The following is a 13,507-nucleotide window of genomic DNA, read 5'->3' as shown; positions in this document are numbered from 1 at the left end:
CGCCAGGCCCGGCCACCTCCCCTCGCCGGCGGGAGCCGGGCAGCGAGAGGAGAAGGCGGGACGCGGAGGGCACTCTCCGGAGGCGCACGCCGGCGGGAGGCGACGGCCGCCGGGAGCGCGCGCAGGCGCGCACACGCCCGGGAAGGGGAGGAGGAGGGCGGGCGGCCGGGCGGGGGCGCGCACGGCCGGTGTGTGAGGGAGAGAGCGAGGGGAGGGCGATCCCGGGGCGGAGAAAGGCGGCGGCAGCGGCGGCTTCGCTCGGCTCAGGGCAGGCGAGCGGCCACAGGCGCTGCCGAGCGGGGAGATACGGCGGGCGCTGCCGAGCCGGGGCATCCTTCCTTTTCCTCCCCGCCCCCTGCCCGCCCTTCCCCCTTTTCTTTCTCTCCTTCCCCACTGTCCGCCGGGGCCGATCGCTGTCGGCGGCACGATCCCGGGGCGTTTCCGCGGCGCCCGAGCCGGCAGCGGCCGCGGGGAGAGCCGGTCCCTCCCCTGCCCGGCCGGGACTGAGGGACCCCCCGCTCCGTCCGGGGCTCGGCTGAGAGGGCCTGGCCCCGGCCCCGGCTCGGCTCCCCGGCGGCGGGCTCAGCGAGGATGTCGGGCGGCGGCGGCAGCCGGGAGGAGGAGCGGCGCAAACTCGCCGACATCATCAACCACTGGAACGCGAACCGGCTGGACCTGTTCGAGATCAGCGACCCCACCGAGGTGAGCGACCCCGGCGAGGGCCTCCCGCCCGGCCGGCCCGGTGAGACGCCGCGCCCGGGCCAGGCCGCGCCCCGCGGCAGCCGGGCTCCCGCGCCGCCCCCCGCCCCGGCCGGCGGCTCGGACACGGGCGCTGCTGCGCTGTCCGCGGCCGGGGCTCCGCTCCTCCGTGGGCAGCGAGGGCCCCTCGCCGTGCCCGGGTAAAGGCAGGTTGCAGCGGCCGGGGAGAGGAAGGGAGCGCAGGGCCGGAGCCCTCCCCTCCTCCCGCTGTTCCCTCCCGCAGGCACATGCCGGCCTGACCCCGCGGGACAGGCGGCACCGAGGCGGGGGAGAAACCCGCTGGGAGATGGAGGTGGCGAAAGGGAGCGGGCAAGGGCGAGAATACAGGAGCTGCCCCCGTCCCGAGCCCGACGCCCGGTACCTCCGTGGGGGTTTTTTTGTGTCTGTCTGTGACTTTAACAGTACATACAGGCGGCTGGTGGAGGAGGATTGAGAAGCCCGGTGCTGGGCGCTTTTTTTGTTGCTAGCGTGTTTGTTTCTTTAAATATTCGTCTTTGTGCACAAGGCGCCTCTTACAAAGCAACCTGCCGTTTATAGTCCGGCGGCTCTCCGGGTTGCTGGTGCAATCCCCGGAGTGGCTTTCCCAGGGCGTGACGGACGGAGCCTTGGCTCTCCGAGCCTGCAGGCTGCCAGCCCGCCGCCTAAAGTAAATACCAGGAGCAGGTTCGTAGACCCGAGTTCACATGTTGTACTGGAAAAACACAGCGGGTAATTTCTGCCTAATGAAGTGGGTGTTTCTGATGGCCTAGAGAGGCTGGGTTTTGTCCTTTTTAAAAAAAAATAAAAATGTAATAGTCAAACCACACCCTCCCGCTGCCCCTTGTCATGTTCCCTTTGGCTGGTTCGTGCTGCGCGTCTGGTTTGAAAGCGGCGAGGGGGGGTAGGGGGAGGGCTGGGGACGCAGGTTACAGCCCTGTTTGTGTGTGACAGCGGGCTCCCTGCTTGGAGGGTGGAGGCTGATCATGTGCGTGTTCCTGGGGAAAAGGAGGAAATTCACACTTGCTCTTGGCCTGGCCCTGGTTGTTTATTAACAGAAGCCTCTGAGAAATCACGTTGGCTTGGTCTTGGAGCTGGCTCCTGTTCTGCACCTAGGTGCTGACTGCTAGCAGAGCCACGAAAAAGTGTTGAAAGCAATTCTAAGATTAGGAACTACGACACCTTCGGGTATTTTCAGTTCTGCTCATTGCAGACAGTTTCTTGAACACGAAGATGAAGGTTTTCTTGGATTATTCCCTACATCTTTCAAGATTTATCGTAATTAGAGTTCTTTGCATTGCTTAGATTTTAACCATGTCATTGTTGGTTGACAGTCACTGTCTCAAAAAATTGGGCTGAAGCCAGTGTCAAGAAGCTTTCATGACTGTGTTTGAGAACATAGCAGTCTTTTTGGAATTGCAGGTTGGCTGCTAACTGCCTGTGGCTGAACTTTTTGTTTTGTTGATGTGTTTGTCCATTCCCAGTACATCCTAACTCCAGCCTGTCTTCTTTGTGTTTATGGCAGAGTGTGCTTCCGTGGTTTTGTTAGTGAGTAGTTTAACAAATCATACCTTCTTCAGGTCAGCCATGCATAATTATTATTGTAGTTAACTAGAGTTTGCACAAAAGTCACCAGCTTCATTATAGTTGTTATTGAAAGAAAAAATAATTTTACTTGCATTCACTCCACACTTCTGCACTTAAGCCTCTGAACCTGTATAGGAGCATACTCACCACTGTCAGTGATGACATTTCAGTTGAACTACTGAATGTAAAAAATGAAGTGCATGCATAATATCCTTGAATGTATGAGCTCTTTAGCCTACTAGTTCTAAAAGCATTTGATAAGACTGCAGGTGAGTTTACATCAAACTGGCAGCAGGTAACAATTTCATAGATTAAGTATGTTTTCTTTCCAGATAATTACACTTACAAATGTTCACATTTATTTTCACTCTTACCCTGAGCTGACACAATTTTGGCGATATTTTCAACCTAGATCATGGTGTGATTCACATTTGTACTGTTTATCAGCTTAAATGAAAGCCCTTTTACTAGACTGCTTGAGAAGTGACAATCCTCTGTTGTTTCCCTGTTTTTCCAGGCTCAGCTTGATCATAAGGCATATCTTGCTTTTTGTAGGGACTGCAGCAAGTCTGGCATCTGTGAAGATGCAGTAACCTGGATATGACTTTTGGCTGTGTGTGCCTGAGCTGAGTCAAACTGAATCATTTTAAGCTGTCCAGGCGTAGTTACAGTTGTTGGCCTGCTGAGTTAATTTTGTGGCCCAAAATGCAGACTGTCATCCAGGAGCTGCTGGTTGCATGTATCAGTAGAGTTGATGCCTTGTAGTGGTTCTTCAGGCATTTCCTCAGTGAAAGCAACCTGGTTTAAGTGAGTTGTCTTGTAACTTTCCTATGTAAGAAAGTAGGATTTTCAGAGGGGCTAATCACAGCCTTAATAGTGGGGTTCAGAGTTTTTGGTAAAGCAAAGGAAAAGTGAAATCTAATATAAATTGACTAGGGTTCTGACAGTTTATGCAGTGACAGTGAAAGGAATTCAGTGCGACTGGCTGATATACCTTGGTATTAGTTTGAAAGGTCTAATTCTTTGGTGAGAGACAGTTGTTCCAACTCCATTAGATCCTCTTCTCTTTACTGCAGTGTGTAAAATGTGACTTCGTTTTGAAGGTTGGGTGGTATTTTGAAAGTAGTTCAAATGTGTGAGGCTTTATTTGGACAAGTGGTTCATGACATTAATCTGTTTGAATTCCTGTTAATATTTTATTGAGTAGACTAGTCCTAAGGGATTAGAGATCTACTTGTTTACTTGCCTCTTGTGAGACTTCAGGAAGAAATTGTTAAAGTATATAAGACATTGAAGAGCAAAAGCCTTGGATAGGGCATGTTGAGTTCTGTTACTAACTTTTTCTTAACTAAGTCATTCAGAGGTGCTTTACCCCAGCAAAACAAGAATGAAAACTTTGTGTTTTCACAAACTTTGTGTTTCATGCTCAAAGTTGAGTATTCCTCTCTCTGTATCACGTGGAAAGCTGAAAGACTGCTTGGGAGTGAGGATTTCGTATCTTCACTGGCTTTCACTGAAGTAATTTGTGGACTCATGATTGGGAGCAAAGTGGTAATTTTAAATTTATTAGATATTTACCTATTTGAACCATTGTTGCTGTTCTGAGAAACCTGTTAATTTGCACTATTTTACTCTGAAATTTTAAAATTATTTTTATTCAGAAAGTAGTTCAGAGAAGCTCTGTGGCTTGAGAAACTTATAATTGAACAAAACCAAAACTCTGCATTTACTAGCAGAAGTTTAAATGATGATGTTTCAGGAGTGCTGCTGGGTACAGACCTTTGCTAAAGATGTCTGTAATACTGGTAATCATTTAAACTTTATTAAGCTCTACTGTCTCTACTTTAACTTATGTGAGGCAGCTACTCACTTTGGCAAGTCTGAAAAAAATACTGAATTTTTTGGAGGAAGGTGGGGTGGATTGTGTTTTCGTTTGTAGAGAAATTACAGGTTCAGAATGAAGCAGAATGTTAACCCTTTTCTTCAATTGTTTCACCTTGCCCTTGTTCCAAGTACTACCAAGTATTGTGGATGCTTTTCCCTTTTTTTTTTTTTTAATTTTTTTTTTTTTTTGGTCAGGCATAGAAACACAGTAAAGAGACTTAGAAAAGACTTAGACCTTTTGCAGTAGGAGATAAAATGATGGTTTGATTTTGATTCAAGTCTTGGGTGCTTACAGTACCCAGAGTTTTCAAAAAGGAGTAAGTGTGAATGAATGATTTTGTAATAAGTGCATAGAGTTTTTTTGGGAACTTGTAGATAGGAAATTATTTGCATTTATACAGTTTAGCTTTTTCAACTTCCTCCTTTAATGAAAGTGCTAACTGGTGTTGATTGTTACATAAAATAACTGCACATGGGTGTTTTGGGTGAGAGGAAGGAATGGAGTGGTACTGTAGACTATGCATTTATCACTGTTTGAATGCATCTAATAAGATGCCATATCTGAACTAGGTGTTACAATTATTGGTGATGACAAAAAATGGTTTCATCTTTAATGTATGCTTTCATAGCTGTTATATGAGAGGAAGAGAAGTGTTGTGTTTTTTCTAAGCATGGTTTCTGGACTAGGAATGTGAATTGCATTTAATTATTTTGAGAGACACTTTGTAGAACGAGTGGGATTTTTTTATAATAATTGCTCAAGGGCTGGGGGATTGTTGTCAGAAACATTGATCTGTTGTAGTTTTGTTTTCTGATGGAGAATGTTTTTCTAGACTAATATACCTCTGTGTCAGCAAAAGCAGAAAGGTCTAATCAAAAACCTTAGAGAAATAACATGCTTTGCATTAAAGAATAACTCCTGAGAGTTTGACTTTAAATGGCCATCATTAAAAAAAAAAAAAGGCAATTTCAAAAGTCTTCATGGTATTTGATTATTTTATGTATGAAAAAACTTAGCAACAAGGTATTAGAAATAACCCTTCAGAATATAGGTGGGGCTTTTTTTTTCCCAGGTTGCTTTGTTTTGGTTTTTTTTAATATTGACTTTCCTTGTGTTGTGTTATGTATGTTTGGTCTATTCAGTGTGTTTTACATTGTTTTCTTTGGCTTTAAATACAAGTGAGCAATCTATTAACAGAAAATATTGCACACTATGCTGTATGGCAGGGTATTTTAGGTCTGATGGAGTTTTTGTCTTTTTCAGAACTTTTTGGGTTCAGTTCTGGTTCATTAAGTGTCACAGAAAAGACATAAGCTTACAGCTTTTTAATGCTAGTTATGCAGCTTGTTATTTAAATCTAGTTAAAGCAATAAGAAATGGTAATTTTTAGGTTTTAACCCCCCTCCTGTTTATCTGCTCACCCACAAAAAGATCTCACCCTTTTAAAAATCTGGCTCTGACCCTTTTTCAAGACCTGTTTTTAAAATTGGTAATCTCATGTGTTATGGGTGATACTAGTAGTGGAAATGCAAGTCTGGAGCTAAGGAAATACCATCTAAATGGTAGAAATACTTGTGCCATCTCCACTAGTTGGATTGTACCACTTTCAGTAGTTGAAGTGCAACTCTTCATCCTGCATAGACCTCAAGAAGCTGGTAATATATCTGAAAATACTGTCCTTTTAAGTTTGCCAAACCTATGGTATGGAAAGTAAACTCTCTTTGCAACAGATGTTTAAACTAATATTTAGTCAGTCTGGAAGGGTGATTGGAATCCTGAGGACTGATGCCTGTGCTTTTTAGTGAGCAGAATGTTTTTCAAAGAATTGCTGCCACTAAGCAGGCACGGTTCAAGAGGACATAAAAGCACTGGGGCATTAGTTAGAGGTTCGGGATTACTAATTGCACTTTACTGAGTCTGTTGAGCTCTAGTTCTGCATTAAAATGGTTGGAGAAAAGAAGTCAGGGATGCAGGCCTGCTCATGTGCGTACTCAGAAGGAGTATTTGGAGACCAGTTTTCCTTTAACTGAGTCAAAGTGAATAGTCATTACAAATGAAGTCTTAGCGCTCTCTAGAGAGTCCCAATTATAAGTTTGAAATAAGATATTGACCACAGTTTACAGACATCATAACGTAATGAAAATAATTCTAGGAAGAAGTTTTAGGGGCTGTGCTTCTAATATTCCTTGTATAAGTTATTTCTTGAGCTAGTGGCTAATTAGTTCCATTCAATTCAGACATACTGGCTTTAAGAATTCCCTCCTGATGTGTGAATCTGTTCCCCGCCTAAAATGCCATTGACAAGCATTACTTTTCAGCTGAAAAACCCCCAGTCATCTAGACATGTAAGGGATTTGCTTTGTTTGTGCAAGTGTGTTTTTTCTGTCAAAACCATTTCTCTTTTAGAGAGGTTAAACCAAGATGAATGGAAGGCACTTTCATGATTTTTGAGGAAAACCTAGTTTTATAATTACTGGATTTCTGCTCTTGTGTCTAGATGCTTTTGTCATCTAAAGGGGGTAACAAAAGCTAAAACTTAGCTGGAAAGTGATAAAAGTTGAAATGAACTGGTATTTGTGGGAAGGCTGTAGATTATAAGAAATCAGTCTGAGTTTGTCTTTGTGTCAGTATCTGTGCTTTGTTACAAATAAAGGGAAACAAATGGTAGCTGTGCAAAATTCAGAACATGCATAAAGAAAATAACTCCTTGTTTTGACCAGTGGTTCTGATGAAGGTGGAATTGAGAATCACAGTGTGCATTAGTAAACTAAATGTTGTGATAAACTTAAGAGGTCTAATTTAGCATATATTACAGATACGTAATGGAGTGTCTGCTTTGTCTTTCAAAGTGAACTTCATGCTAATGGAATCCTCTTCTGAAGTGTATTTGAGTAAAGCACTATTTAGGTAATTGTTGATTTTTCAAGATTTTTGGCTAGGAAGAATATTTACATGTAAAATAGATATTGAGTGATGCTCATTTCATCTTGTGATAAGGCTAAAGCCTGTTTATTTCTGCTGTTAAGATTGTTAGGTAGAGAAACCAAAGAGGTAATTGATAGTTGTTCTGGATGCATGCATGACTTCGCTCATAATTGTGGTTAAATTTCTTGCAGAGATTCCTCTTTCCCCTCAGGTCTTTAATTGTGAGTAAAAATTACTGCTTTTCTGTAACAGTCCCTGCCTGGAAGCTTAATAATAAAAGATGAAAACTTGAGTCAACAGAGATAAAACTCTGCAGTAGTTCAGACCTAGCAGTAGCAGTCAAATTATCTTCCTGGACTGTATTGTGCCTCATGAGCTTTTGCATAATAAAGATGTATAACGTTGTAACTTAACTTTTTTCTGTGTAGGGATAAGTTTTCCATGTGGTTGGTTGCCTTCAGTCATTGAATTGCAGTTCTGCCTTTTGCTGCTGTCTAGTTCAGTTCTCTAGAAAGACTAAAAAAAAAATCTACATTGACATGAAGTCCAAGTCCAATGTATGGTTTTTGTTTTTTTTTTAACCAACACCTACTTTTCTCATACCTTCTTATTATGCATGACTGATGTTTTCTTGTGTTAGGTACATGTAACTTGCTAAAACCATTTTGTGTAATGCTTCAGGATAATGGTCATCTCCTTCTGTTATGGGCATTTCCCTCAAGGTTATCAACTTATTGTTATTATATATTTAATTAAATTTTCTAGATCTGCCTTCTTCCATTGTGTGCTCACCTGTCAGACAGCTTCTCTTCAGATCATCTTCTAGCACAGATACTCTTACTAGGGAGCCATTCCTCTGACTCTTGCTCATTCTTGTCTCCTGTGAAGATGCCTTCTGTGTAGATACTACTTGCTTCATTTCTCTATGCAACTGTGTAGAACACGGCTCTTTATTGCCATGGTCTGTCTTGCAGAATTTTGTTGTAGATTACTCATTACTCTAGGAGATTTGTTTAGAGTTTGAATCCTGTAAGAACTGAAAAAAGTCCTAGGACTAGGGTTGTCATCTAGAAGATCAGTATAGGGTGATAGTTTTAAGTTCAAATTTGCACTTAAATGTAAACTGTATTTGGTTACATGAATTTGTAATTTGTGTTTGAATTTCATCATATTAATAGAAGAGTCTGTAAGAGTTTGTACTGATAAAATTGTGTACATTCCTGTGAGTTTGTTCATGTCACCTCTTGCAGTTTGAAAATGCAATAGACCAATCCTGAGCTAAAGATTTCTTTTCTTTTAAAGATTTTCTAAGAAGAGCAGAAATTACACCTCATTAGTTTTGAAAATGTTAAGCTTTTATTAAGAGGTGTTTGGTATATCTTAAGAATAATAATAAATGGATTTCTAATTTTACTTATCTATTACAAGAATATAAAATAGATATAACTTTAAAAAATATGAGTTGCTATAGTGATTCTATTCAAGGATATTAGAAACCTGGCTGATTTGGTATGGAAGTGGAGATTGCGTATGTGTTTGGCTTTGACTCCTAATGCCAGGTCAACTCTTGGGTAAATGTTTTGGAATGGGTTTTATGCACTACAGTACTAGTTGCTATAGAGTGATGGCAGGCTGAAACAATGGCTGCAGGGTGGGGTTTTTTATTTGGTCAGTGTTTTTCTTACTACTTTGAAAATTTGCACTCTTGTAATTAGAACTCAGAAATAGGAAAGCTCTCACAAAAACTCACTACTTAGTGATAGATGATAGTTTCCTGATTATGTGGTTTAAGGCTTCCCCTTGGTGAATTGTGTCTGAGGGCCTGGCCCTGCTGTGTAGTGAGAGCACCTTTTATAGTGTGAAAAAGAGTGAGTTATCTGGCAACAGTATTTATTTGGCCGACAAAGTACGTTGCTCAGAGCAGTATCTGTGAACTAAGGTTTCAGTACATAGACTTTTCAAGCACTCCATGATGTGTTTAGTAGAGCTTTCTCTTGGTTAGATGACTTGATTTGTCAGTCCATACTCTTCTATTTTCTTAGAGGCAAGATACACAATTTGATGTCAGTGTCATGCTTGTACATATATTTACATTTTGCTTTTACATATATTGTATTGCTTAAAAAAACAGAATCAGTGATCAGAATCTCACTTCTTAATGAAAATTAGGAGCGGTTGGATAACCTGTGATTGGGCAAGAGTTCAAAGGACAAAGAAACCCTGCCCCAATGTCTAAAACAAGAAAAGCTGTCATTCCCTTTGCACTCCAGAAGGTGCTCTACTTTGAGCAGTACATCAGCTTGAAATTCAAAAGGTCCCTTTAAACATTTTGTTGTTGTTCTCAATTTTAGTAAAAACAATTATGCCATGTTCTTAATTTTAAAAACAGTGGGACAATGCTGCCTGTGATACAGTGTCTTCCTGGATGGTAAAATGTCTATGTGGAAACAAACGAAATTGAACCAGGTTGTATTTTAGAAAGCTTTGCATTGCTAAAATGGCTTTCATAATATCACTTCTTTTATGTTGAGAAATCTGGTTTGTATTCACCTTCCGTGTACAGTTTGATAATATTTTCTGCATTCGGATCATATCCAAGCATTGCATACTTCTTGTAGAATGCTGAGTGTTTTATTGGGAAACATGTAAGTGTTTCCACTTAAAGTGATAGCCTTACTGAACATGGCTGCTACTTACTTTCAGTGTACACAGAATGAAAGTTTCAAGGCTTCTTTAATACTCACTGTGGATTCTGGCTGTTTAAAGATTAGGATAGTTTATTTTCATATCTGGAAAAGGAAAATAATCTGAAAATGGTGATGGAAAGACAACGTTTACTAATAAAAGCACTGCTCAGTCCTGCTAATTGATTTTGATGGATTTGCCTGTTAGGTCTAGTGTTTGCTGTATAGTGAAGAAGGTCAAAACTGGAATTACTTAAGATTACTGCATTTTGTGATCTAATTCTTTAGCTTTTTGAAGCCTTAAAAAAAAAAGTCAAACAACTGTTTCCTTTTTTAAAAATCAGTGAAATGCTCTAACAAGGCCCTTCTTTGTTTTGTGCGAGATGTATTGTAATACTTTTGATAAAGTGTCCAGCAATACTGAAACTGTATCTAGTATTTCATGAGAGTTTTTCTTGTTGCCATAGTGCAGCAAAGACTATTTCAATAAATTCACTTGTTATGCCTATAGCAAACTGTTTTGAGACAGATAAGGACTGATATGTAGACTGGGAAAAAAAAAAAAAAGGGAACAATGAAGTAATTTTATGCACTGACTACTTTGGTTTATTCACCAAAGCCATCTACCAGCATCCAAAGACCTAACCCACCCAAAGTGGTGACATTATTGCAGTTCTGGGAAGTTTTCAATATATGAGCTGGGTTTGCAGTCTGCCTCAGGTGTTCTGTCCATTTAATAGGAAGAAAAGAAAAGGAAAGAAGAGAGGGTTTGTCTCTCTCCTGCAGCCTTTGTCAGGATTTACAGTAAAACATCTAGTTTTCTATTGCCTTCTGATTTCTGCCTGTCTGTAACTTTTGACTAAAGGTGACCTGTAAAGTAGGATCTGTGATGAAATTAGAGTGTTTGAATTTTACAGTGTTCAAAATTCGGGTAGAATTTTCTGAAGCAATAATCAACTGTGTCTCCTAACATTCTGATACTGGCTCAGTATCTTGAGTATTAGATGTTCTGAAGGAGTTACTAATTCTTACTGTTGTAAGTAAATTGTTTGTAGTCTGCGACAAGCTCCAGAATACTTTTGTTTCACGATTTGCTTTCTCACTTGCATTAAGTTTGAGCTCAAAAAATTGGTATCTCAAATTTTTGATAGATTAGACAAATTTGAAATCTTTGCCTTCTCAAAGAAGTCTTCATTTGTTTTGAGTGATAAAGTGCCAAGTGGCAGCACAAAAATTGGTAGCATTGTACCAATGTGAGACTGTCTCGTGCTGAAGCTCAGGTGTTGTACAATGTTCTGATACTGGTGGTTTGTAAAAACTTTTGAAACTCAGCACTTAAGTAAGTGCCTGTCTTATCTTCAGTGTTCCACATTTGTCTCCAGCTCTTTGAACATTCTTGTGTGTATGGATGCTCATAAATATCCATGTATATAATTATAAATGTACTGATCTAGCTCTCTCAGGTCTCTACCTGTGCTGAGACCTTTTCCCCCCTCATTTCCTCCCACGTGCACTCTGCGCCAAAACTCTCACATCCACAACCTTAAACCAGACGCTCCAAACTTCTACTTTCAGGGAAAAATGCCAATTACAGCAGTCTTCAAATGTGTTCATGCTGCTACACTGGCTTCAGAGATCAGCCTTATGATTATCTGCCTCTGTGAGAAGTTTCCCGCAAGGTTACAGATCAGCCATTAAGTCCTGTACACCCGCCATGTGGACTTTGTATTTTGGAGTGGCCTTGCAGTTGGGCCTGTTTATAACCAGCTAGTCTGTGTGCTGATGATGTCTGTGACTCCTGGGTTTTCTTCTAAGGGAGTGCTTTTTTGCTTGCTATACTGTTATAACCATAGATACTTTTCCCTTATTTTGGAGAGGATTCCTTTTAATAGGCTTTTGGCTTCTGTCATCTCTTCTGGGTATCTGCTCGGTAGAGACAGACTGAGTTTCCTGGATTAACCTTATACTGAATTCCTTAGCTGCTGAGAAGGAGATCTTGCACCAAGGGGAAAAATTCCTTCGTAACTACCTCAGAGGTAATACGGATGGTACTCAGAGCATGCAGAGCTTAATTTATTCAAATCCTGAGGATAAATAGGATGTTTCTGTATGTTGCAAAAGGGTCAGGACAATTTCTCTGATCCTTGATATACACACCTTTTTCCTTGTGTCGTCTTCTTCTATGGCAATATCTTGATGTTATCAGTAGTAGTAGAAACCTGCAAGTAGGGTGAGATACCAACATATTTCTGAAAGCTTTATATCCTTAATTTATGAAGTGAAATGTTGAAGAGCAGTGTTCTTTGTCATGGCTGATGGATGTGTGAGTAATCTGAAGCTATTTCCACCTCAGCAGCTGTAAAAGAGGATGATCACTTTCAGAGGCACACACACACTGTGTTCTGCAGCCCCTTCTTCACCCACCTCTCAGCACTTCTGAGGCACAGAAAGGAAGGCGGCAGTGTTGACCCTCTTACTGCCATCACTGCCATCATGTGGTTGCTGTTATGGGGCTCTGTCTTCTGCCACGCAGAACTGTCCATCTTTGATTCTGTTCCAGCTCTGTGGTGTTGATGATGCTGACTTTTACAGCAACCACAAGTACATGGTAGCAGTTAAATTTGTGTGCTGCTTTTTACTATGGCTTTCAGCTTTGACCAGCCCTTTCTCTGCCTTATTCTCCACCTCCAATGTCCATCTGATGTAAACATCATTAAATGTTGACAGCATTTTAAAATTGGTGCTAAGTTTATTTCAACATTTTTTTTCTATATTTACGTATGTGAAATTTAGGTAAAATAAAAAAAAAAAACCTTCAAGTTTAGGTTTTGCTAAAGCTTACTACATTTGTTTTTGGGAAAAGCTGCTTACTTGCTGTATGCAAGGAGACTTTTCTCTTTAATTACAGAGCTTTTCTGTTTGTATATGCCATTACAAAATAATGTAGTAGTCTGACTTTTCCTTATGTTGATTATCTGTCTAAACCAGTTTTATAAGCAGGACATTTATGATGCGTTTTGTTCATGCAATGAGCAATTTTAAGTCTAATTCTTGAAAGTGGGCAATGGTCATTCAAGTGTGTTTGGAACTGAGCCATATTACTTGGTTCGACTTTTTTTTTTTTTTTTTCCCTTAGAGTGCTTCTCCAAGTTGTTGCTATTACAAGATTGAGGGTTGGGACTAGATGCTCTTTAAGGTCCCTTGCAACTCAAGCCATTCTGTGATTCTAAGATGATACTTATTTAGATCATGCTTAGCTTGTACGTGTAAATAGCTGTATCATCTTCATAAACTGTCTTGGTTTGTATATAAGACACCTAACATTCTCACTGTGTTATAATGTTTCCAGGACAGTGGGATGGAAAAAGTGATGCAGATACATGAAGTAATGTGTTGAAAACTTGTAAATTTAGTTTCTACAGAGGCAGAAAGAGGTGCTAGATTTTTATAGATTTATGCAATTCTCTAGGCTACCCTAATTTGAGATTTCACCTTATAAGACATAGGGGGAAGGGAGTTAATCACACTTAGAGTGTCATCTACCAGCACCATCACACCATCTCTGGTTTAACTCTTCCGTGAGTTCTATGGTATAGCAAAGATTGCTCCTTTTCTCTACTGGGGAGCTGCATATGGTAGGAAGAGTGTTATGTATCTCCATAGAAAACTTGAATGGTTTTCATATTTGGGG

The 13,507-nt window shown here is 41.0% G+C and overlaps 1 protein-coding gene across 28 annotated transcripts in view; it reads left to right on the top strand.

Annotated features, from left to right (window-relative positions):
- Positions 1-202: 202 nt before the first annotated feature.
- AFDN (afadin, adherens junction formation factor) overlaps positions 203-13,507 on the top strand; it is a 116,698-nt gene continuing 103,393 nt past the window's right edge. For 8 of the 28 annotated variants that reach the window (XM_038134031.1, XM_038134030.1, XM_038134029.1 and 5 more), the window contains exon 1: positions 205-702. In XM_038134031.1, coding sequence (XP_037989959.1) covers positions 592-702 — 111 coding nt within the window. In that variant the 5' untranslated portion in view covers positions 205-591. Of the gene's footprint in view, positions 703-13,507 lie in introns of all 28 variants that reach the window. The other 20 variants (XR_005256587.1, XM_038134026.1, XM_038134022.1 and 17 more) reach the window with 5 other exon arrangements.

Source organism: Motacilla alba, chromosome 3, assembly GCF_015832195.1.
Source record: "Motacilla alba alba isolate MOTALB_02 chromosome 3, Motacilla_alba_V1.0_pri, whole genome shotgun sequence".
Lineage (NCBI taxonomy): Eukaryota > Metazoa > Chordata > Aves > Passeriformes > Motacillidae > Motacilla > Motacilla alba.
This window is presented reverse-complemented; position numbering and strand designations above follow the sequence as displayed.